The sequence below is a fragment of the Dendrobates tinctorius genome, unplaced genomic scaffold (assembly GCF_039654945.1).
Source record: "Dendrobates tinctorius isolate UK_male_01 unplaced genomic scaffold, ASM3965494v1 ptg000128l, whole genome shotgun sequence".
Classification (NCBI taxonomy): domain Eukaryota; kingdom Metazoa; phylum Chordata; class Amphibia; order Anura; family Dendrobatidae; genus Dendrobates; species Dendrobates tinctorius.
Genome location: NW_027361796.1, coordinates 5,590,606 through 5,612,917, shown reverse-complemented (window position 1 = coordinate 5,612,917; position 22,312 = coordinate 5,590,606). Strand labels below are relative to the sequence as shown.

The following is a 22,312-nucleotide window of genomic DNA, read 5'->3' as shown; positions in this document are numbered from 1 at the left end:
GTGTGCAGAGAACAGCAAGTATCAGTGATTACAATGGAGAATAGTGGTTTTGTTCAACCGAGCTAGGGCTAGCTCAGCCTTGAATGATTAGCCAGGTTCTGTTCTGTTCAGTTAGCGTCTGGATAAGGCTAGGGATTTATGTTTAGGTGCTGTGAAACTTATGGAAAGCAATAAAAACAGCACATATATGGACCAAGACTGCATTGCCTGTGTGAACGTTATATAAGGCCTAATGCCTATGAGATAGTGTGAAACCCTACACCATGTAGTCCTCCATATTCATGAACTCTGTAACTGCACCCACCACTGAATGGCAGCTTCCTGCCTATTCACAGAGTACGCAGAAAGCTGTCAAACGTTGGTGTGGGTGAAGTTATACAGCTCAGCATTCAGAGAGCTGGTAGATTTGCAGCAGGTAAAACAGTGATTTTATAAAAAAAAAATAAAAAAAAAATAAATAATACAACACACAGGTCCGTAAGGGATACATCACTGGAATCAGGGTCTTTGCCCATTTATCATGCTACTCCCAGATGCACAGTAAAAACTTTGTGATAAAATCCCTTTAAATTACACAATCATTACCATCTTGAGTCCATTGGTTAATACATGTCTGACAACATTCAAACAGAATGTAAACGTGCAGATGGGTTTCCCTTTAGCCCTCTGATGAGGAAAAACACAGATATATCAAAACCAAGAGAGATCAGAGACTACATGCTAATTAAATACCAATTTGGTCAGTCAACAGTGATATAAAATTATTGGCCCCCTTTTGCCCAGAGTAATCATTACGGATCGGGTGGTCTTCATCTCAAAGAAGAAAGCACAGGTTAACACATAAAAGCCTGCCGTATTTCTCATTAGCAAAAAATAGTACATTTTTGAATGTCTGTTCTCAGTTGATAACAAAAAGGTGTTTAATCAGGTCTAGTGGATATTCCCAAATTCAATTTAACCTAGTTTTTCATTGGACTTGCTAAAATGGGGAAAATACTGTATATCCTCTTTCCCAAAGTCTCACTGCTAGTGTCAGAGTAAGGCTATGTTCACAAGCTGAATTTTTGCGGCGTTTTTTTTTTTGCAGGAAAAACCTGCTCTCTTGGCAGTTAAGAAGCTGCTGACGAAAAGAAGGTTTTGCTGCATTTTTATTGTCTCTAGTGTATATTTGTCAAGCCACTCTCACCGCACTCCCCCGAAGCCGGAGCACAGAGCCCGACATCCTCACTTCTGGTGTCATGGCCGCCCCGGGGGTCCCGTCGGGTGCGCACGCGCACCTCTCACACTAGACTCTCTGGCTGCACGCCTGGCGCGCATGCGCTCAGCCCTGACTGCGGCCGCGCCACTTTGGCTTCTCTATGCTCTGAGAGGACCCAGACACGGAAGCCCTGCGGCGTGCTCTCCCTATATCAGGCAGCTTCTTCCTGTAGGTTTAACCTGATTATCATTTTGCTTCCTTGCAAAGCCTTTTGGTGCCTACATGGTCGCTCTCTGTGCTCAGGTCCTCTACCCTGTACTTAGGCGTGCTTCCTAGTGTGCGCTCTGCTTTGTCTAGCACTCTGACGTGCTCCCTAGCACGCGCTCTGCATTGTCTTGTACTTTAGCGTGTTTCCTAGTACGCACTCTGCTTGGTCTAGTACTCTGGCGTGCTCCCTAGCACGCGCTCTGCATTGTCTTGTACTTTGGCGTGTTTCCTAGTACGCACTCTGCTTGGTCTAGTACTCTGGCGTGCTCCCTAGCACGCACTCTGCATTGTCTTGTACTTTGGCGTGTTTCCTAGTACGCACTCTGCTTGGTCTAGTACTCTGGCGTGCTCCCTAGCACGCGCTCTGCATTGTCTTGTACTTTGGCGTGTTTCCTAGTACGCACTCTGCTTGGTCTAGTACTCTGGCGTGCTCCCTAGCACGCGCTCTGCATTGTCTTGTACTTTGGCGTGTTTCCTAGTACGCACTCTGCTTGGTCTAGTACTCTGGCGTGCTCCCTAGCACGCGCTCTGCATTGTCTTGTACTTTGGCGTGCTTCCTAGTACGCACTCTGCTTGGTCTAGTAGTCTGGCGTGCTCCCTAGCACGCACTCTGCATTGTCTTGTACTTTGGCGTGTTTCCTAGTACGCACTCTGCTTGATCTAGTACTCTGGCGTGCTCCCTAGCACGCGCTCTGCATTGTCTTGTACCCAGACGTGCTTTCCAGTGCGCGCTCACAGCATACCTGTACCCAGTGTACCCCGTGTGCAAGCTCAGCACTATCCTGTACCTTGTGTTTCCCCGTACACACGCTTTACACATTCCTGTACCTTGCGTGCCACGTGTACATGCTTTACACACTCCTGTAACCTGCGTGCCCCATGTACACGCTTTACACGCTCCTGTACCCTGCGCGCCCGTACTCTTCCTGCTAGACACAGTATCTCGCGCCCTATGCTCCTCCAAAGCTATAGAGCAGGGGTGGAGAACCTCCATCCAGCGGGCCGTTCTTTTCTGCAGGTCAGTGACTGCATTATTCTGGCCCTTTAATTGCACAACGAGCAAGCGTTCATTACAGAATGTCATGTGATGTATAAACTCCTCCAGCGTCGCCTGTGATGTATATATGCTCCAGCCCCACCTGTGATTTCTATATGCCCCCAACGACTCCTGTGCTGTGTATATGCCCCCAGCACCTTCTGTGCTCTATATACAGTGTCATGTAAAAGTTTTGGCACCCCTGGTCAAAATTACTGTTATTGTGAACAATTAATCAAGTTGAAGATGAAACGATCTCTAAAAGGGTTTAAGTTAAAGATGAAACATTTCCTCCAAGGAAATCTCCAAGGGTATCCAAACTTTTGCATTTGAACATTATCCTTTTAAACATTTTTAAAATGTAAAAAAATTACTAGATATTTTTTTCCCTTAAAATAAAAGGAAATGTGTCATCTTTAACTGTATGCTTTTGAGAGATCATTTCATCTTCAACTTGCTTAACTGTTCACAATGACAGTAATTTTGACCAGGGATGTCTAAACTTTTACATGCCACTGTAAGCTCCAACATCTCCTGTGCTGTATACGAGTATATGCTCCAACATCTCCTGTGCTGTATACGAGTATATGCTCCAACATCTCCTGTGCTGTATACGAGTATATGCTCCAACATCTCCTGTGCTGTATACGAGTATATGCACCAACATCTCCTGTGCTGTATACGAGTATATGCTCCAACATCTCCTGTGCTGTATACGAGTATATGCCCCAACATTTCCTGTGCTTTATATATGTCCCCAGTGTCTTTTGTGCTGTTTATATGCCCCAGTATATCCTGTGATATATATACCCCAGTGTCTCTTGTGATGTATATGCACTAGCGTCTCCTGCGATGCATAAGCCCCCAGTCCGTCCTGTGATGTATATGTACAAATTGTTATCAAAATTCATTGTCAAAGAGTTACCTGCTCTTCAGACTTATGCAAACCTGGAAAAGCAGTTGTGAGTAGCAACGTCATCAATACCACCTAACATCAAAGCTGCCCCAAAGAGAAGCACAACTCCAGCCATCAACTTAGGATAAATTTCAATATGATTTTGTATGGCCCTGAAAGATGGTAAAAATATCCAAAAGGCTCCTGGCAGAAAAAAAAGGTTCCCCACCCCTGCTATAGAGCGCACAGATGTCAGTGCTTGCAGGATCGGAGAGTGCAGCTAATGATCCAAAACCTAGCAATGCTCAGGAGCACACCACTCCCTGAAAAGCAATCAGTTGGGAGTCCAAGGAGCACTGCACTCTTGAAGCACTATTTTGAGAGTAACCCCTTATTCTTTTCTGCTGTCATATTTATTAGCTGTAGGCACTCTTCCTCTGATGCACAGTGACAAGAAGAAATCTGTCATTCAGTTGCAGTGGATGAAGCATTTATACATTTATAGCAAATACTGAGGACTCTTCCTTAGGGTCCCGTTTCACTTAGCGACGCACCAGCGATCCAGACAATGATACGACATGGTCAGGATCGCTGGTGCGTCGCTAAATGATCGCTAGTAAGCTGCCAAATAGGCAGATCTCGTCAGCGACACAGCAACGATCCAGCGATCAAAAACAGTGATGCATGCTGGCCAGCGGGACGACGACGAAAAAATGGCCCAGGACATTCCTGCACGATCAGCGATATCCAGCAGGGGGGCCGGTCGCCGCTATGTGTCACATGTAGCGAGATCACAGGCGAGTTTGCTGTTGCGTCACAAAATTGGTGACGCATTAGCGATCTCGCTATGTGAGACGGGGCCTTTAGCTAGGAGTAAAGGGATTCTGCTATTTCTGCATCTATCACTGATATCTTATTCCTTGACTGATGGCGCTAGCTTTATAGGTGCCAGAGAAAAACAGAAAGAGATAGAAAAGACATAGTTAATGACCGGTAACAGGATTTCTCAGAGCCCATGACAGCACCACGGACAGAGGGAATCTGCCCTTCATGGACATGAAACCTACAGATGAAATGGCAGTACCTCTCCCTTGCATCAGTTGGTTTACAGAGCATAGGAGGACCTCCAGGTTTTTTTTAACTATAAAACTTGTAAGCAGCATCTCGTGACCTATACATAAATCACACACAAACAAATGAGAGCGTGCTCACTAAACACGTGATTGGAAGGAATATAAGGGTGCTGTCATGGGCTCCGAGAAATACCGCTACCGGTAAGTAACTATGTCTTTCTCCTTCCCCCATGACAGCACGATAGAGAATTACAGAGAATTGTATCTTAGGGACGGACCACAGCCTGTAGAACCCTCCTCCCAAAGGTTAGATCAGAAGAAGAGGCTACGTCCAGCCGATAGTGATTATAAAAGGTAGAAGTTGGATGACCAAGTGGTAGCCTTACAGATCTGCGCTATTGATACCTCCGACTTTTCCGCCAAGGAGGTTGCCACTGTTCTCCTGGAATGTGCTATCAGACCCTCAGAGGCTACAATAGATATGTCGGCCAACGAAGTCGCATCTCTTATCCATCTTGCCAAGGTACATATTGAGGCCTTGAGCCCCTTCCTTGCCCCTGAAAGCACACAGAGACCCATCCCTCCTATACCCCTGCGTGGATGTTGGGTACTGAACCTAACACCTTTTTACGTCTAATGAATGGAGATTCTCTTCTCTTGCATTTTTGGGGTTGGAGCAAAAGGAAGGAAGGACTACCTCTTGAACTATGGAACCGAGATGCTACCTCCAAGTAAGCAGGATAAGGTTTTAAAATAACTCTGTCCTCTAGGATTTTAGTGCAGGGAGGGCCTGCAGATGAGCTCTGAATGTTGCTCACCCTATGGGCTGATGTCCGAGCCACTAGTAGGACCGTTTTGAGGGATAGAATCTTGAGTGAGGTGGAATTTAAGGGTTAAAAGGGGGGACCCGTTAGTGCTGATGACACCACATTTAAATCCCATGGTGGCAATTTCTGGTTGGTAATGGGTCTCAAACTTGCAGAGGCTCTAATGAATCTTGCTATCCAAGGATTGCCCGCTATATCATTATATAGGGCCCCCAAAGCGGCCACTTGAACCTTTAAAGATGCTAGTAGCAAGGCTCTGCTCTAACTTCTTTCGTAAAAACTCCAGGATGGTCAAAATTGGAACCCAATCCTCGACTCTGACCCCCGAGGTATATAGGAATTTTTTCCAAGTTTTACCGTAGACTTTGGTAGTGAAAATTTTCCTACTCTGAAATAGGGTGAAAACCAAGCGCCCTTTCAAATCCCATGCTGTTAAGGGTAAATTCACAACCTGAGGATGATATACCGGTCCCTGTGAGAGATGGTTCGGAACTTCTGGTAGCACCCAAGGGTCGGTGATGGACATCATCCTCAGCCAGGAAAGCCAAGCTCTTCTTAGCCAGAAAGAGGCTATCAGGAATATTTTTGCTCTGTCTTCTCTGACCTTCCTTAGAACCGCTGGGATCAGGAAGACTGGGGGGGAGGGGGGCCCCTTATAGGCCAGGCTCTGATTCCAAGGAATCATAAAGACATCTAGAGCCTGAGGATTCCCACTGGGATCTATGGAGCAAAAAGCAAAATGAGTCTACCTTCCTGATGTTGGCAAAGAGATCTATGACTGGGAGACCCCACATTTCCACAATCTGGTTGAGAATGGACTCTTTTAGTACCCATTCACCCTGTTTCAACTAAGTGCGGCTGAAAGTCTGCCCTGTGGTTTTCTACCCCCCGAATGAGGAGCGCCGCCAGTGAGAGGAGATTGCTTTCCTCCAACCGGAATATCTAGGTTATGTTCATCAAGGCCCGTGACCTGGGTCCACCCTGATGGTTCAGATAGACTACCACTACCTGGTGGTCCGAAAATACTCGCACATGTTGACCCTGAAGGGCATCTAAGAATTCTATCAGGGTGTGACTGACTGGTAATAGTTCTTCCCTCAGGTGCGCCATTGCTTCCGCCACCAGCTTGGTAAATACACGAGGGGCCACAGACAAGCCAAATGGAGGGGCCTTGTATTGAAAGAATTCTATTTCTCCCCCTATGGAGAGCACCACCCTGAAGAACTTTTGAAAGTCTTTGTGTATGGGGATGTGATAGTATGCATCCCTCAGGTCCATGACTGTAATAAAGCAATCGGGAAACAATGTTCTGATGGATGATTTTATTGACTCCATCTTGAAAGTCTGAGTCCTGACATACTTGTTCAGTTTTTTTCAAGTTTATAATGGTCTGGAAAGATCTTTCTGGTTTGTTCACCAGAAACAACAGGGAGAACAATCCTTCCGTCGTTTCCCGAGGAGGGACCTCCTCAAGGACAGCTTTGTCCACTAGATCCAACACCTCTCTTGTTCCAAGGCCCGTTATTCCTCTGGAGAGGAGTTACTACAAAGTTTGGGAGTGGAAATGAAAGAAAGTCTATCCTTAGGCCTGACTTTATTAGGCTTAGTATCCAGGGACTGCTGGAAAACTTTTCCCAGGCCGGAAGGAAGTGGCATAGTCTTCCCCCCACCTGGGAAGGACCATCACTAGGAGGGCTTCATATCATGAGAGGAACTCCCAAAGAGAAACCCTCTACCTTTCTGTTTTCCCTCTTCCCATCTATTTTGCTCTCTCAGGGGCTTACTGTGAAAAAATTTCTTAACCCCGCTTTTTGAAGGATGTCTTCTAGTGTTGTTCCAAATGGAAAATTTCCTTCACAGGAGATGGAACATAATTTTGATTTTGTTTACATGTCTCCAGGTCAGAATTTAAGCCAAAGTGCTCTATGGGCTGTGTTAGAGAGAGCTGCAGACTTGGTTGCCAGTCGAGCAGAGTCAGCAGACGACTCAGCCAGAAACGCCACAGCCCCCTGCATTAAGGGAATGGACTCTAGCATCCTGTCTCTGGATACCCTATCCCGGAGCTGTTTTTCCAATTGGTCTGGCCATATCATTAGGCATCTAGAGGTACAGGTTGCTACTATAGCAGGTTTTAAAACTGCTTCTTGATGTTTTCCATGCACCTTTAAGGAAGGGATCTGCCTTTTTGTCTAGTGTGGCTTTCAAGACTCCCGTGTCCTCAAAGCGAAGAGTAAATTTCTCGGAAGCCTTTGCTACAGCTACATCTAATTTTGGGGCTTTATCCCAGGATGTCGATGCTAAATCCTGAAAGGGAGATTTCCTCGAGGGACGGTACAGCTGAGTTTTTCCTATCTGGTTTATCCCACTCCTTTTTAATTAGGGCTTGTATATTTTCATTTAGGGGAAATGACCTCCGCTTTTTTTTGTCCCAGTCCCCCAAACATCACATCCTGCACTGTCTTTTCTGGGCGAGGGTCTATTACTCCCATAGTGGATCTCACTGCTTTAACGAGACCTTCTATCTGCTCTAACGGGAAACAATGGCGCCCCCCCTTTTCTTCCTCTGAGGAAGCGTCTGATGAACCCGAGCCTTTCTCCTGAAAGTAGTGGACTCAGATTTGGGGCGCCTGCTAACCTTTTGTTTCTTTATACTACCCCCTTGTGAGAGGGATTTACAGGTGCTTTCAACCTCCATCTTGATTACCAATCTTAATTCAGATTGTCTCCTCACAATGCATCTGTTCTATGCATGAATAGCAGAATCTTTTATTGCAGGTGACATGTAAATTCTCCTTACATATTGGGCAGCTTCTGTGCTTGGTTTTAGCTATGCTTCTTCCTCCCTGAATAATGAAAGAGAAAAGGGACCCCAATTACAAAGTGAACTTTCACGAAGATCACTCATCAATCAGACGAAGTCTCGGGTACCGGTTTTGAAGGAGGAATAGGGTCCCACTGATGGGTCTTTAGAGGCTGGAGACTTGTCCACACCATCGGAGCTCCTGCTCTGCTGGGTAGAATGGCTTCTTGAACATCCACTCCACCTGGCTGAAGAATCATGCTGTCTCATTCCTTCTTCCTGGCTGCTGCTTCTGCTGCGGTTCACTGTTTTGCACCTCCATTGCTACAGGGGACTACCTATGCAGCAGGGAGTGTCTCACCCTGCTCCCTTTTAAATGAAAAGCCACCCGGTGTGTCCCCTTTGCCTCTTCCAGTTCCAATACCGGAAGTTCCTCCTTTGGTCGTGACCTGCCGGCTGTGTCAACAGGGGGTGACTTTGGCGCATCCCGCGCATGCACAGACCGGACGTCCGGAAGGTCGACACCGGAATATAGTGCAGCAGCTGCGTTCCCCCCACGCACCCAGAAATACCCCTAGGTCCCAGCGGTGGCGGCTTCAAGACACCGCACCAGCCGTGGCAGGGGAATCCACACTGCCTGTACCGGTCTGGCCGGGCCTGGACACGTCTCTTCTTATCTTCTTTCTTCAGGTACGCCATACTCAATGTTCCCCGTCAGGGACAGAAAACCAACTGATGCAAGGGAGAGGTACCACCCTTTATCTGTAGGTTTCCTGTCCCTGAAGGGCGGATCCCCTCTCTCCGTGGTGTTGTCAGGGGGTATGAGAAACAAGATGTTGTTACGGTACACAAAACTGTTTGACCGCACCAAGGGTGAACCGTAAAGTGACAGCTGGGGATGCCAGTCCAGGGAGCTTCAACCAGCACAAAGGCACAGCAGTAGGCCGTTGAGAGAAGACCATGGGCGTGGTAAAGCCTGACTTAACCAGGGGTCAATTTTCCTTGGCAATCATTGGGCTGAGCAGCACGCTAATCTAATAACACCAAGAAAAGTAGCACTGAGGTTTGTAGGGAGCAAATTTATGCACATTTTGTATTAAATAGGTTGATTTATGTATGGACATGAATATAAAATTCATATTTAGTCTCCTAGACCGGTATTGGAACAAATGGTAGAAACTATTTTGAAACCTAAAATATATAATTCAGCATGTTCATCACAGAATCATACGACCATTTCTTGGAATAGCTCTCTGTGATGGCAAGAGGTTGCAGATTTTGTGAGGACACTGAAGCAGAATACATATAGCTTAATTGAAACAATTACAGACATCTCTTGTCAGAGTTTTTAACAGCGGCTTCACATTTTGGCTATAACATAACAAGTGATCGGTTTGCAGCGAGAACACTTTGTACAACCATCGCTTTACCATGGTAACCTACAGTTACACAGGAACATAGTTTTACCAGGCTGATTAGAAGACACTTTTAGGTTCTGCAACAAAACGTTCTACAAGGGGGAAGGAAACAAACCCCACCCAAGTAAGTGATTTCATCTACTTGTATTACGTGTATCTGAAACTGTAGAAATATAAACTCTTCTGTGGTAACAAAACCCCCCACACATGTACCTCCGGTTCAGATGGTAATATTAGACACATCAGACAATAACGAGAACCGCAACAGCCATGTCCTAATTAGTAAGAGAACATCGTAATGAAAGTATAATGAATTGCAGACTGAGCACTTTCCACTGACCAAGGATCTTGGCATCCAGTACACGGCAATGATTTTATGTTGAGAAAACAACTGTAAGATGGCTTGTGTTGCTTTTAAGGGAGTACATTTGGGGGGGTCTTGGCATTCCATAAGGGGAGCAGCTGGGTATGTAATCCGGTTTCAATGGGGGATAAATGACCCCTCTCCTATGTTTGTGTTAGCAGGTGATTTTCAGAACACAGGATTCACAGCAATTCTGGACTATTAGGTTGGGATGCCTCAGGGAGTCTTGTATGCACCAAAACGGACGTTTCTTATCAGAGTAGCTCATGTTCTGGGGAATCCTACAAGTCTATGCATTACAAGTTGTGTCATGAATTTAATTTCCCAGCAGGTTATCCGACATTGTATAGCTAGACATAGCCACCTGGTTCTATTTAACCCCTAAGGAAGGAGAAAAAAAAAAAAGATCAAACAGTCCAAAAGCGACATAAAAATGTAAACACTTTATTAACATTAAATAAAAGGTACTGGTTTGAAAGGGGAGAAAAAATAAAGTGTGTATGTGCAGTATAAAGTACGGGATGCACTGTGCAAGCTGGAGGTCAACAAAATACAGTAGTTATATTTGGCAACAAGCCATTAGATTATGATACAGATAATCAAGACCTACTGCCCAAAGTATAAATCACAGTGGTATGGCAGTCATAGACAGGTGGAGTATGCACAGTAAGCGCTAAGGCATTCAACATATAGAAAAATATAGAGAGCATATATGATGGAATTCTAAAAAGCATACCTAGCATAGATAACATAAGGAGGAGGGCACAGGGGCCTGATTTGAAGTTAATTTTTTATTTTTAATGGTTTAAAAAAAACACTTTTTTCCTACTTTTTACTTGCTTTAATAGTCTCTTTAGGAGAACTGAAGCTGCCATTGTCTGATTGCTTGTATTACACATAGCATAGCTTGAGCCCTGCTATGTGTGGCAAAAATCATCATCTGCTACAACAAAGGCATGGGTCTTCTGTAGACCCCGGTTGTCATGCCATCCTATCGATGCCCTGCGATCATGTTAAATGTTGCTGTAAGAGACAGTGGCATTTAACATGCTTACAGCTGAAGGTGGATTGCGATTCCACGCACGGCTGTTAGGGGCACAATAGGTGATCAAATCAGCAGTCACGTGCTGGAAAAGTTGCATGCTCAGCACCGGAGCCCACATCAAAAGGGGGATACAGCAGGTTTCCACTAATGATTATATCACTTTTATCAGCAGGAGATTATCAGAACTACAACAAGCTGCCCCGTAAGTGACACATTGCTGGAATCGGGAACTCTGCCTCTACCTCATGCTGCTCTCAGATTAATGGCCCAGTCAGACAGCCTTATAACAAAGACGACGCTTGCATCCCAATGTACAAACTGGCCGAGCGTTACAGCTGCACAGAAATATATGCTGTCATGCTGTCTGAGCATTGCTATGTAATCGGCATGTTATATGGCCGTATGATTACTCCCTAAATGTAAAATACCTAGTAACAGACTGCCTTTAAAAAGGATATGTCTTATAGAATCAATCCCTTTTAAAAGGTAATCTGTCAGCAGGATTTTACTATCTCATCTAAGAGCAGCATTATGTAGGCAAAGAGAACCTAAATTCAGTGATGCATCACTTTGTTTTAGAACCTCTGTACCCAGAAAACTATCAGATTTTAGATTTAGCAGTGCAGCAGAGCTGAGCAAGCTGCCCCTGCCCACGTCAGACACTTTGGGTCCCGTTTCACATAGCGACACACCAGCGATCCCGACAACTATACGACCTGGTAAGGATCGCTGGTGCGTCGCTAGTAAGCTGCCAAACAGGTAGATCTCTTCAACGACCGGCGATCCGTATAACAACCTCGGCGGTCCTTGGTACCTTGTCACACAGCAGATTTTCTGACGACTCACGCCTGCGTCCATAGTTATGCGTCGCCAACTAGGTCGCTCGTCGGCGTTAAACACAGCGATAAGCGCTGGCCAGCAGGACGCCGACGATGAAAAAAAAAAATTGCCCAGGACATTCGAGCACGATCAGCGATATCCAGCGGGGGGCCATTCGCTATGTGTCACATGTAGCTAGATCGCTGTTGCGTCACAAAATCGGTGACGCTTCAGCAATCTCGCCATGTGAGAAAAGGGCCTTTAGAGTACAAAGTCCATAGACAGTAAGGTACTGATCATAGAAGGGGGCAGAGTCGGACTTGCAAGCACCCAGCCAGCTAGTCACAGCAATGATAATCAAAGTTTAAAGAACACCATAGAGCTGGATACGTGACACATCACCGAATTTAGTGTTTTAACCCCTCATACTGTCCTCAGTTTACATAGCAAAAACCTGCTGATAGATTAACTTTTAAGGAGCAATATGACAAATAAAATGCCTTCACAGAACCACTATTGTGGAGTTCATCTAAAATATGCCACTTAATAAGCAGAGGTGATTAATTTCCTAGATATATTACCCTGGGACGTTGTGAGCGGTCATCAGAGACTTTCACTTGTAAGTTACTGGAGGTGCTGGACTGACCACGGGTCACCTGACTGGTACCCTCAACTTGTGGGGCTGCTGATTAACTGAGACACTAAAAAGGGTCCTGTGCTTGGCACCTAGATTGCCTGGTGTCTATCATTCGTGAAGAGGAGAATATTACTCAGGGTAAAGCAATATGACTGGTGGCACGGCAAGGAAGGGGAAGGTGATGGCGGGTGCCGGCGACCGAGATCACCGTAACTCCTCCATAACACTTCTGCAGGAGAAGGAGGAAGAGTGTCAGCACAAAGTGCAGTGGCAAAACTTGCACATTTCGCTAGATCTACAGGAAATATAGAATCTGGCTATGCAAGGACCTCCCCTGACTATGAAAAAGGAATTAATTCTGAGGAAGGGGAGACTACAAATCGTAATATACCTCCCAGACTGACTCAGGAACAGACACCTAAGCCCTGTTTCACACTTCCGTTTTTTCAAATCCGTCAAAATCCGTTGGTTTCCGTAAAAAAACGGATCCGCCATTTTTTTGCAGGATCCGTTTTTTTGTCCCATAGACTTCCATTAGTGGTTACCGCGGATCCGTCAAAAAAACGGATCCGTTTTTTAAAAAACGGATCCGTTTGCATCAGTTTCCGTCAAAAAAACGGAAACGGATCCGTTTGGCGGACACAAAAACGGAAGTGTGAAACAGGCCTAATCAGGAACAGAGTCTTCTGGTAGACAAGAAACCCACGCGTAGTGATGTCTTTAAAGCCAGCACCAATTGTAACTCTGCTCTCTCTACCCTCAGTCTGCAAGTGGGGACACTTAAAGAGGAATTCTCCTTGATGAGGCAAGATTTAAGAAACGTAAATGAGAGAATAGTGGAAATGGAAAATAGAGTCAGTGATATTGAGGACAAACTGCCAGACCTCACTAAAGATATGAGACAACATGTTAATGAGATTGCCTATTTGCTTGCAAAAACCAACAACCTGGAAAATCGTTCAAGGAGAAACAACATTAGGCTGGTGGGAGTTCCAGAAAAGACAGAGAGTGGTAATCCCACTGAATACTTCGAGGCCTGGCTTAAGAAAGTGTTTGGGTCAGACACATTGTCCTCACTCTATGCAGTGGAACGAGCTCAACTTGTCCTATACAACCGGGCGCACATCCCAGAGCCGTTCTAATAAAATTGCTACACTACAGAGACAGGAGACGCTATTCTTCGTTCAGCTAGAAATAACCCAGTTATTACTATAGACAGCCAGAAGATATCCTTCTATCCAGATTATTCATCGGAAGTCCAAAAAACGAGGCTTCAACTCTGTCAAGAGGCGTCTAAGGGCAGCAGAAGTCCAATGCTCAATGCTGTACCCAGCTAAGCTGTGGGTGGCAGTGTTGGGGTCTGTTCAGTTTTTTGATAATCCGAAAAATGCCATGGACTGGCTGGATCAACATGAACAACTGAAAAAATGCAACACTAAGAGACTTGATGAATAAGCTTTATCTACTAAAGGTTGCTTATGCTTCCATTTTTTCTTCCTTGTTCGAGCTTGAATTTATAATCTTTTGAAATGAGGACTGGTATTGTATTTGCACCTTGAACAGGAGGAGTCCAGAGGTTTTACATTGCTAGTTGCTGACGTGCCAATGAAAACGTGTAATCAACATGCACGGTTTACATGGTTAAGCATATATCTTTGATGAGCTAAAATGTGCAGGGATTGGGAGACCCTATTAAACGTACAGCAATACTAACCATACATCAGGGAAACAACGCCTTCCACCACGGGGCTGCAGGAGGCGCACAAGAGTAGAGAATCTCTCAATACTTGATAGGGCCTGGCTGAGTCATACTTTTCATTCAGTGGGATCTAGTTACACAAGAGGAGTTTCGATTCTTATACACAAAGATACTCAGTTTGATCTTCTCCGCTGCAAGATAGATGGGGAAGGGAGATACATCTGCCTCCACTGTAGAATCTTTAGACAGGAATATATACTTGTCGCCGTGTATATACCACCCCCATACAACGATTCAGTAATGAGGGAGGATATGTCACCTGTAAATATTTTACTTATACTGTCATTCCTAATGTTGGGAGATTTTAATAATGTTATAAATCCAGGGTTGGATAGAATGAGTCAGGGTTCATGCTCTGGGGAGGGTGGGAAATATAATTCGGTCTCGAAATTTTGGGAACTACTGTGTGAAATGTCTCACGTAATGATTTATGGAGGTTGAGACATACTGATATAAAGTAGTTTTCTTGTTTCTCAAGTTCACATAACACAATGTCTCATATAGATTTGACTTTGGTGGGTACGGACCCAATATTCCAACAATTGGAATCAATAGAATACCTCCCTAGATTATGGCCAGATCACTCGTCTTTTTTGATGAAATTATCAAAATTTTCCAATATTATATCTCTGCCCAAACTGTGGCGTTTTAATGCATTTTGGTGGCAGATGATTGATGGTCATTTGATAGAACAGTCCATCAAGGATTATTTCTTATATAACTCCAGAACAGTGTCATGGGATACTTTGTGGGATGCAATGAAGGCCAGTCTTGGGGGGGCTCTTATTCAGGCAGTGAGCAGAAAAAAGTTAAAGAACAGACAATACGGGGAATTCCTTAGATTGAGGGTTCAGGACACGGAACAACTTTTTGCCTCAAGTGGAGAAAGAGATTATCTTCTTGAGATGAAGATTGCTCAAGATGCTTACAATTCACATGCAATAGAATTAGCTAACGTTAAGGCTGTGTGCACACGTTGCGATTTTTAAGCGTTTTTGCCGCGATTTTCGCCACGAAAATGCTGCGAAAACGCTTAAAACACACATACAGAATGCACCCCACGCATTCTGCACATGCTGTGCTAATGCTGCGATTTTTTTCCGCGGCGGAATCGCATCGCGGAAAAAAACGCAGCATGCTCATTCTTTTTGCAGAATCACCACAATTCCGAAAAGAATTGCCACGATTCCGCACCCACAGGCATGCATGAGATCCGCTTACTTCCCCGCATGTGGCTATGCCCACCATGCACAAAGTGAGCGGCTCATGTGCGGATGGTACCCAGGGCCTGGAGGAGAGGAAACTGTCCTCCAGGCCCTGGGTACCATATCCCTGTAAAAAAAAAAAAGAATAAAAAAAAAAAATCGGGTTATATTCACCATCCGGCGTCCAGCGCAGCCTTCCCAGGCCTCAGCAATGCTCCCGTTCTCAGTGATGCATTGTGGCAAGGGACCTGTGATGACGTACGATCTCGCGAGACCGCTACAGTATCGCGGGACTTTACGTCATCAAAGGTCTCGCAAGGCATTACTGGAAACAGAAACATCGCTGAGGCCCGGGAAGGCTACGCGGGACGCCGGAAGGTGAAGATAAAAATAATTTTAAAAAAAATTGGGTTAACATTCTATCTTTTACTACTGATGCCGCATAGGCGGCCTCAATAGTAAAAAGTTGGTCACACTCGTCAAACACTATGTTTGACGAGTGTGACCAACCTGTCAATCACTTTCCAAGCGATGCTTCAAATCGCTTGGAAAGTGCTTGAATTTTGCACGCGAAATCGTGGGAAAAGATGTGAAAAAAAGTGCAAAAATTGCGCAAAAGCGCGGAAAAAGATGCAAAAAACCAACACGTTTTTTCCTGGGAAGAAGTGCGTTTTTTTTCTGCATACGTGGGCACATAGCCTAAGAGAACATTTCAAAAACAATTTTACTTTGATGAAGGTGAAAAAGAGGGCCATATCCTAGCATTAATAGCAAACACAGAGGGGGGCAACATATATTTGGGCACTGAGGGAGGAGACTGGGGAGATGATGTATGAAACCCCACAAATATTAAAACAATTTAAAATGTTCTATGAATCCCTGTATACAACTGGCACACAATCCCAGACACAGGAATTTGTGCAAGGAATAGGTCTCCCTAAGATCCCAGATGAGGATAGGACGTTCTTGGATAAGCAAATCACGTTGGAGAAGTTGGAGGAGGCGGTGGCAGACATGGCAAATAATAAATCCCCGGGCTCGGATGGGATCCCTATTGAACTGTATGGTGGTATACTGTTACCTAAACTTTTAATTCCATGCAGGAAGCCATTATAGTAGTGATACCTAAACAAGATAAGGATCCCCTATAACTAGATTCGTATAGGCCCATTTCCCTTCTCAATACGGAAGCAAAGATAATAGCTAAAGTTCTGGCCAATAGACTTACCAGGGTTATTTCTTCTATTGTTCATCAAGATCAGTCCGGGTTTATGCCAGGAAGGTCGATGGCAACTAATATAAGAGTCTATATTTCAATCCGCAGATGCCGGTTGATAACTCAGGGGTTAGAGTCATCTGCTCCTTAGAAGCGGCCAAAGCTTTTGGCAGCGTGGAGTGGGGATTCCTGTGGTCAGTTTTACAAGAATTTGGATTGGGGGTGGAATTTATAAATTAAAAAAAAATCTTATATTCCAATCCTACAACCAGGATAAGGGTGAATGGTTCCTTATCAGAAGCACTGGCATTGGGGAGAGGTGCTAGACAAGGTTGTCCCTCGTCACCTTTTACTTTTCGCATTGGTAGCTGAGCCCCTGGCAATTCTGCTACGGAAACATTCTGGGATAGAGAGGTATGGGGGGGTGGAGGATAAAATTGCATTTTATGCGGATGACATTTTACTCTTGCTAGCTAATGAGTCTAAAGCCCCCGTTACACATAGCGATATCGCTAGCAATATCGCTGTAAAGTCACCGGTTTTGTGACGTTATAGCGATATTGCTAGCGATATCGCAATGTCTGATACTTACCTCCGACCGGCTCCCCCGCTGCTCATCACTGGTCGCGCGAGAAGGTCCTGGTTCATTTCTCATCGGGCGCCTCCTGAGGCAGCGACGCGTGGATGCGGGCGGGAGGACATCAGGATCGCTGCGTCTGACAGGTAAGTAGTGACCCCCGACCCCAGCGATGTCGCTGGTGAGATCTGCCTGTGTGGCAGCTCACTAGCGACCACTTAGCGATACACCAGCGATCCATATCGTTGTCGGGATCGCTGGTGCATCGCTAGTGTAACGGTACCCTAAGTCTCAGCCGATGGTAATGGTGGTGATCCAGTTCTTTTGGGACCTACTCTGGGCTGGTGATTAACTGGTCTAAATCGGTGCTGATGCCATTAGATGAGAGGTGGGGTCAGGCTGTCAATACACATTGCTCTGGACTGCAACAGGTATCAATATTTAAATATTTGGGAGTGGTGGTCTCACCTAGCCCGCTAGATTATGAAAAACTAAATTTAGCCCCAATCCTCACTAAGTTTACATGGAAAAGGGATGCGTGGTCTAAACTTCCTTTGTCAGTTGTGGGGAGAGCCAATTTAATTAAAATGACATGGATGCTCCAGCTGCTGTATTTTCTTCACAATTCACTGATATGGATGCCTTTTAGGTTCTTTCGGGCTATTGAAGGGGTGTTGAGATCTCTGCTTTGGAGGGGTGGAACGGCTCCTGATCCGTTGAAGCGCAGAAGCGCGGAACGGCCGTAGTCCGTACTCAGCACATTGCTCCCGTGCCAATGATTTTTATCCTGCAATAAAGTCTTCTATATCCAAACGATGAGTGCCATCCTCCACTTCTTTTTTTAATGCATTCTGGATTTGTTGGCTTCATGGATAGAGCACCTGTTTCGTGAGGGTTTATGTCGTTAAATTAAGGTGTGTGATTGTACCTCTATGCATAACGCAGAGGTAGCGGTGATGCAGCAGTGCCAAATCTACTTTCTTTTGTTGGATTCGATATTGGAAAGGGTACACCTAGTCTCTCTCTTACTGAAGCGCATAGACTTTCTCAACTTTAATACCTTAAGGTGTATAGAACACTGGAGTTTATGTGTAAGATTGGGGCCAGAACAGATTCATTCTGTCCTAGGTATGGGGTGGAGCCAGCTACTCTACTTCATATGATGTGGTCATGTCCTAAACTGGAGGGATACTGGAGGTAAGCACTAGGATTAATCAGAGGAGTGTTTAAGATGGTATAGGAAACTTCGTCCTTAGTTTGTGTGCTGGGGTATGTGGAAGATCTACAGACAACTGAGCCAGGTAAAATTGCTATAGCACGAATGCTGTATTTAGCAAGGTAACTAATAGCACAACACTGGTTGGATACTGAGAGCCCAACAAAAAAGCAATATATGAAAAAAATAAACTGGTTTACAAGTTTGAAAAAAGGTGTCAACAAACAAAGAGGCAATATTAATACATTTGAACAGCTTTGGGCTGCCTGGATGGATGAACAAGGGCTCCCGTCGAGGGAATTATTGAGCTATGGATTGGGCTTGATTTAATAAAGAGGATTATGAGAGATATGACCTATGTTTATCCCATGAATATTGCACGGCTAGAAGCTCCAAAAGGAGATGTTTTCTTTCTAGACAATATGGTGGTGATGATGACTATATGTTTTTTTTATGTTTTTTTTTGTAGAATCGGAATTTTTGTTTTTAATTTAGTTTTTCCCTTTCCATGTCCCATCACCTCCCCAGTTGTTCTTAATTTTCTGTGTTTACCCAAAGAGAGTATTATGTTCGTGTAAAAATTGTTAGAAAACTTCAATAAAGATACTTTATTAAAAAAAAAAATACCACTTAAACATTTCTATATTAGATATTAAAGGCTATGTCCACCTTTATAAACGGTTTTTCCAATACACCTAAAGAAACCTGTGATGTGACTGATTTGAAAATTTTAGGTCTACACTATCTAGGCAGACCTAGGTGTTCACATCAAAGCAGACTTTGTATTTGCTACTGCTATTATACTCTTTTTCCACCTGTCCCTTACTTTTTGCTACCATAAATATGGTAGGTTAGAGCGTTAAAAAGAAAAGATGGAGAATAAGAGAGCAGGATCACTATGGCTTCTTTTACAGGCTCTTACTATTGGGACAAATATTTTCGTGTGAGATGTGTAGTAAAAATTATTTGTAAAATTGCATTATTTTACAATTGAAAAAATAAATATGGTACGAAAGGTATACATAGTTTGCATATGTCGTATGTACTTACGACACAGGCCCATGGCAATAACTCTGAATGCTTTCCAGAACTCGGGGAGGTACTACTTCCTTGCAAAGATAATGGTGTGCATCTGCGGTCAATCTGTAATATCCATCAATAAGCGATACAAAGGAAAGAGCTTCCATCAGTGATGTAAATTCAACCTCCTAGAAAAAAACAAACAAACAAAAAAAAATATGTTCAAAATTTCACAAATTGCTAATTTCAATCTGAATATCTCAATTGCAGTAAGATAATTACACTACTGGTCTTGGGAGATAAAAGTATATATAACAAATTCATCAAAGTGATTCATGTAATATGATAAATGCTTTAAAATATTCTGCTTCATAAATCCTCACACGCCATTACAAAGGAAGCACTAAAATGGTTATCCACTAGTTAAATATTGATGACTTATCCCTTGGATAGGTCATAAACAGCAGATCAAATGGAGATCTGGTACTAGACACCCCTCAGATCATCTGCCACCCACACCAATCTAATATTGATGACCTTACCTATGGAGAAGTCGTCAACATTTAAGCAGTGGCGATCCCCTTTAAAGGGAACCTGTCATCCTGTTTTGGCCAATATAAGATGTGGCCACCGCCTTTCAGGGCTTATCTACAGTATTCTATAAGGCTGTAGATAAGCCCCCGATCCGACCTGAAAGATAAGAAAAATAAGTTTTATTATACTCACCTGGGGGGTGGTCCGGTCCAATGGGTGTCGCAGATCCAGCGCCTCCCATCTTCTTGCAACGCCGTCCTCCTGCTTGCTTGATCGCTCCCTGGCATTGCGCTTCTGCGCAGGCGCACTTATCTGCCCTGTTGAGGGCAGAGTAAAGTACTGCAGTGCGCAGGAGCAGGGCCTCTCTGACCTTTCCCGGCGCCTGTGCACTGCAGTACTTTGCAGGGGAGAGAAGTACGCCTGTGCAGGAGCGCGATCCCGGGGAGTGAGGAAGCAAGCAGGAGGACGGTGTTGCAAGAAGATGGGAGGCGCCAGACCCGGACCTGGAACACCCCCAGGGTGAGTATAAGAAAACTTATTTTTCAGGTTGGACCGGGGGCTTATCTACAGCCTTATAGAATGCTGTAGATAAGCCCTGAAAGGCAGCGGCCGCATCTTATATCGGCCAAAACTGCTGACAGGTTTGCTTTAATGCTGCAGCAATGTTTTAGACTTTCACTTAAGAAAAAAAAAATGCGGTTTATAGCTTTTAAGAAAAATAGATAAATAAAAAAAAAATTATGTACATTTTATTTTATGAGGAAGGAAATCAAAAGTGTCAAACACAACCCTTTTCAGGAAGGAAAACAAGTTGTGTTTTGCTGTTTGTGTGTGTCTCACAATGCAAGATAACCCGCTGATCACTTAAGAACAGTAGCGGACACAGGAAACCTGTCGGTGGTGAGATTTGTGAGAAGTCCGTAACCCAGTACACCACATGATAATCAGTTGCAAAACACAGGCATGAAGTAACACCAGCATGTACACAATGTGTATTTCCCACTGCACTTCTCTAAGGTTGTTTACAATATAACAATTGCATGGTCTAATGAGGAAGCGAATCTGTGCCGAGTCGCTGTTACAGTGCCCTAAAAAAGTATTCATACCCTGTAAACTTTTGCACATTTTTTCACGTTACACCCACAAACTTAGATGTATTTTAGTATGCTTTTATGTCAAACACCAACATAAAGTAGCAAGTATTGGAATGTGTAAAGGAAATGGTTTTCTATTTTAAAATTATAAATATGAAAATTGTGATGCAAATTTGTATTCAGGCCCTGCAGTCTGATACTCCTAAATAAAATCCTGATTGACCAGTTGCTTCCAGAAGTCATAAAGTTAGTAAATTAAGTCCACCTGTGTGTAATTTATTCTCAGTATAACTACAGCTGTTATGTGAAGCCCTCAGAGGTTTGTTTGAGAACATCAGGGATCAAACAGCATCAGTAAAACCAAAGAACACACCAGACCGGTCAGGGATAAAGTTGTGAAGATTAAAGCAGGGTTAGGTTTTACAAAAATAGCCTAAGCTCTTAACATATCATGGAGCACCATCCATCATCCAAAAATGGCAGGAGTATGACAAAACTACAAACCTACCCAGACTTGGCCATCCACCTAAACGGACAAGCAAAGAAAGCAGAGCACTAATTAAAGAAGTAGTCAAGAGGCCCATGGTCACTCTGGAGGGGCTGCAGAGATACACAGCTCAGGTGGGAGAATCTGTCTACAAAACAACTATTAGTTGTATACTTCACAAATCTGGCCTTTATGGAGCAGTGGCAAGAAAAAAGCTATTGTTGAAAGCAAGCCATAAAAAGTCATGTTTGCAGTTTGTAAAAAGCCATGTAGAGGACAGAGCAAACATTTGGAAGAAGGTGCTATGGTCAGATGAGACCAAAGAAGAACTTTTGAACCCGACACCGGTGCCACCCCTGTGATAGAGACCAAATGCCGCTGGGGGAAGAAAGTTTATCTTCCCCTGGAGTGTTCGACTACATTCAGGCGCTGGGCAGGTTAGAAACGCTATAAAAGGGAACCTGTCACCCCCCCAGGGCGTTTTTAAGTAAAAGAGCCTCCTTCAGCAGCACTAAGGCTGCATTCTGTGAAGGTGGCTCTTATGTTTCTGACCCCTAGTAACGTCGAAATATTGACTTTTATAAATAGGTCCCCATACCTGTATTGCGTCCCAGAGGTAAGTTGTGTCCCCCTGTATCAGGCGCCTCCCAGCCGTCCATCATCCCCCTGTTGTGTCTGGGCGCCGCCTCCAAGCCATCCATCATGCCCCTATCTTGCGACTTGGCGCAGCCTCCCATCCGTCCATCATGCCCCTGTGCGCCGCCGCCTCCTGTTTTATGCCGGCGCCTGCGCTGTGGTAACAGTTCTGAGGCATGCGCAGTGCGC

General features: G+C 44.5%; 1 protein-coding gene across 1 annotated transcript in view; it reads right to left on the bottom strand.

The window, feature by feature from the left end:
* JAK2 (Janus kinase 2) overlaps positions 1-22,312 on the bottom strand; it is a 333,755-nt gene that overhangs the window by 95,199 nt on the left and 216,244 nt on the right. Inside the window, exon 8 of the mRNA XM_073542632.1 lies at positions 19,403-19,560. Within this exon, the coding sequence (XP_073398733.1) occupies positions 19,403-19,560 (158 nt within the window). The remainder of the gene's footprint in view (positions 1-19,402; positions 19,561-22,312) is intronic.